This window comes from Wyeomyia smithii, chromosome 3 (genome assembly GCF_029784165.1).
Source record: "Wyeomyia smithii strain HCP4-BCI-WySm-NY-G18 chromosome 3, ASM2978416v1, whole genome shotgun sequence".
NCBI classification, from domain to species: Eukaryota; Metazoa; Arthropoda; class Insecta; order Diptera; family Culicidae; genus Wyeomyia; species Wyeomyia smithii.
This window is the reverse complement of record NC_073696.1, coordinates 118,066,183-118,068,990: the sequence shown is the minus strand read 5'-3', so window position 1 is coordinate 118,068,990 and position 2,808 is coordinate 118,066,183. Positions and strand designations below refer to the sequence as shown.

Below are 2,808 nucleotides of genomic sequence, written 5' to 3'. Positions count from 1 at the left end.
CGCAGTTGCATGAAGACAGCGTAGCTTCTAAGCATGAGATTTCGCCCTCGCCCATCGCTGCTTCTGTTCCGAAGGAAGAGCCTCCTCAGCTAGCTTCATCAGTTCCGATGCCAATCAAATCCAGTGAACCTCCAGTGCTCACATTGATAAGGAACAACAACTGCATCCATGCCGCATTCTCCTAGACTCAGGATCTCAAGTTAACTTCATCACAGAAAGAATGGCTAACATTCTCAACATCAAACGCCAACCCATCAACGTACCAATAGCAGGAATAAACAACCTACGAATGACAGCTCGTGAGAAGGTGATAATTGAGTTTCAATCCCGCTGCAGTGATTTCCGCGCCAAGTTAGAATGTTTGATTACAACCAAGGTGACTGGTGTCATCCCTTCAAAAAACATCGACGTCGCGAACTTAAACATTCCGAAAGGAGTTCAGTTAGCTGATCCAACGTTCTTTCGACCTAGTAACATAGATATGCTAATCGGAGCAGCAATGTTCTTCGATCTCATCAAAGCAGACTACAGAACGATTGGAGCCAATTTACCAGTGCTACGAGACTCACATTTGGGATGGCTGGTTGCTGGCACAATTCATTCAGACACCACTGCCGATGATTGCCAGTATTCGCAAGTGGCATCGATTCAGACCTTGAATGATTCGATGCAGAAGTTTTGGCAATTAGAAGAGGTCCCAACTACAACTTCCTACTCAGTTGAAGAACAACAATGTGAGGATCATTTCGCAGCCACTCACTTTCGTGACGAAAGCGGACGGTTTGTAATTAGACTTCCATTCAAGGATAATGTTTCCGGTCTAGACAACTGCAGAACGCTAGCATTGAAACGTTTCCACATGCCAGAAAGCCGACTCCAGCGCAATCCAGATTTAAAGGCTCAATACGTGGATTTCATCCAAGAGTATCAGAGGCTCGGTCACTGCCGAGAAGTCAACGAGACAAACGACGATCTAAACCGACGAGGATATTACATGCCTCATCACGCAGTTCTCCGACCAAGCAGTTCTACAACCAAGTGTAGAGTTGTTTTCGACGCAAGTGCAAAGTCATCCGAAGCCAACTTATCACTCAATGACGTATTACTTGTTGGACCAGTCGTGCAAAGCGACCTGTATGCCATCATGTTACGATTCCGAATGCATGAATATGTGCTCACGGCGGATATTACCAAAATGTACCGTCAAATTCGAATGCATACGGACGACACCCATTATCAAAGAATATTTTGGAGAGAATCGCCAACCGAAGATTTGAAGGTTCTAGAATTGACAACGGTCACTTACGGAACAGCTTCTGCCCCTTATCAAGCCACTCGAAGCTTGCTTCAATTAGCCAATGATGAAGCCGAAACGTTTCCCATAGCAGCAAGGATCGTCGAAAACGGCTTTTATGTCGACGACGTTTTGACTGGCACAAATTCATTAAATGAAGCATTGGAAGCGCAACGTCAGCTCAAAGCACTGTTTCAAAAGGGAGGTTGTCCAATCCACAAATATTGCTCCAATTCGAAAGCATTTTTAGATCATATTCCGACTGAGGAACAAGAAACTTTGCAGCCATTGGAGGATAACAACATCAACCAGGTGATAAAGGTCCTCGATTTGTTATGAGACCCTACAACAGATGAACTGTTTCTCGCTGGAAGCATGGATTCGTTCAGAGACGCCAGCTTACAGTGGACAAAAAGACCCATTTACTCCGAGGTAGCAAGGCTATTCGACCCACTTGGATTATATTCACCAACCATTGTTCTTGCCAAGCTGTTGGTACAGCAGTTGTGGCGCATCAAGCAAGATTGCGATGATCCCATAAACCAGCAAATCGCTCAACAATGCACAATGGTCCAGAAACCAAATTTAGGGGGAAATTTGAGTCTAGAGCTCTATAGCAACATTTAAGAGAAAAACTTTTTTCTACAAAGTTGTTACATATGATAAAGCGCTCATTAAAAAATTATCAAAAATTAGGGTGACCAACATTTTCAATGCAATCAAGTATCTAACTTTTTTATCTTTGTAGATAGAAGAAAAAATTGTTCTACAATGTTATAGCTCCATTAATTTTAAGTAACTTTACACAAAAAATTTTTTTCTCTATCTTTGAAAACAACCGATTTATATTGAAAAAACATATTTTTCGCTCTAACTTTTTTATTTCAAGTTTCATCTCAAAACTGTCTTTGAACGACTTTTAGAGCTTTTTAAGAGAAACAATTCGCAATGCTGACATCGTAAATATCTCAATTTTACTCAAAGTTATTAATATTTTTCATCAAAAAATATGCGTTTTTCATTTGTATGTCATTCATTCTGGGGCAAACATAAAAAATATCTCTTGGTCTCATTTTGGAAGGGCATACTTGACTCTATAAATAAAGGAACTATTAGAAATATGTTATTTCTTAAATTTGAGTAAATTCAATTTAAAAACACGCCGAAAATTTTAATAATTTTATACATTATGCATATAAAAGCACCCAGATTTATTTTTTGGTATTTCTTCTTATAACTAGACGTAATTACCTTTAACTTGACCAAAAAAGATCGAAAATCGATCAACTGGTTCAAAAGTTATGAATTTTTTTAAATTAAATACATCGAACACAGTCGTTTTTTATGGTCACCCTATTTCGAAGTTGGTAACGCAAAGTGCTTCAATTGTGCTCAAAATCGAAGGAATGCATCTATGTTGAAAATAATCAAACCCGTATTGTATCGTTGGGTTGTTAAGGGGACCAGCTCCGAAATAGGGTGACCATAAAGAACGGCTACATTCGATGTATTTT

At 39.7% G+C, this 2,808-nt stretch overlaps 1 protein-coding gene across 1 annotated transcript; it reads left to right on the top strand.

The window, feature by feature from the left end:
• The first annotated feature begins 220 nt into the window (after nt 1–220).
• LOC129728512 (uncharacterized) lies at nt 221–1,633 on the top strand. The gene has a single exon (XM_055686958.1). The coding sequence runs from the start codon at nt 221–223 to the stop codon at nt 1,631–1,633; it is 1,413 nt and encodes a 470-aa protein (XP_055542933.1).
• Nucleotides 1,634–2,808: the final 1,175 nt, after the last annotated feature.

What these genes read in the sequence shown, in the direction of transcription:
- LOC129728512 (XM_055686958.1), top strand. Translation starts at nt 221, where the DNA reads ATGGCTAACATTCTCAACATCAAACGCCAACCCATCAACGTACCAATA.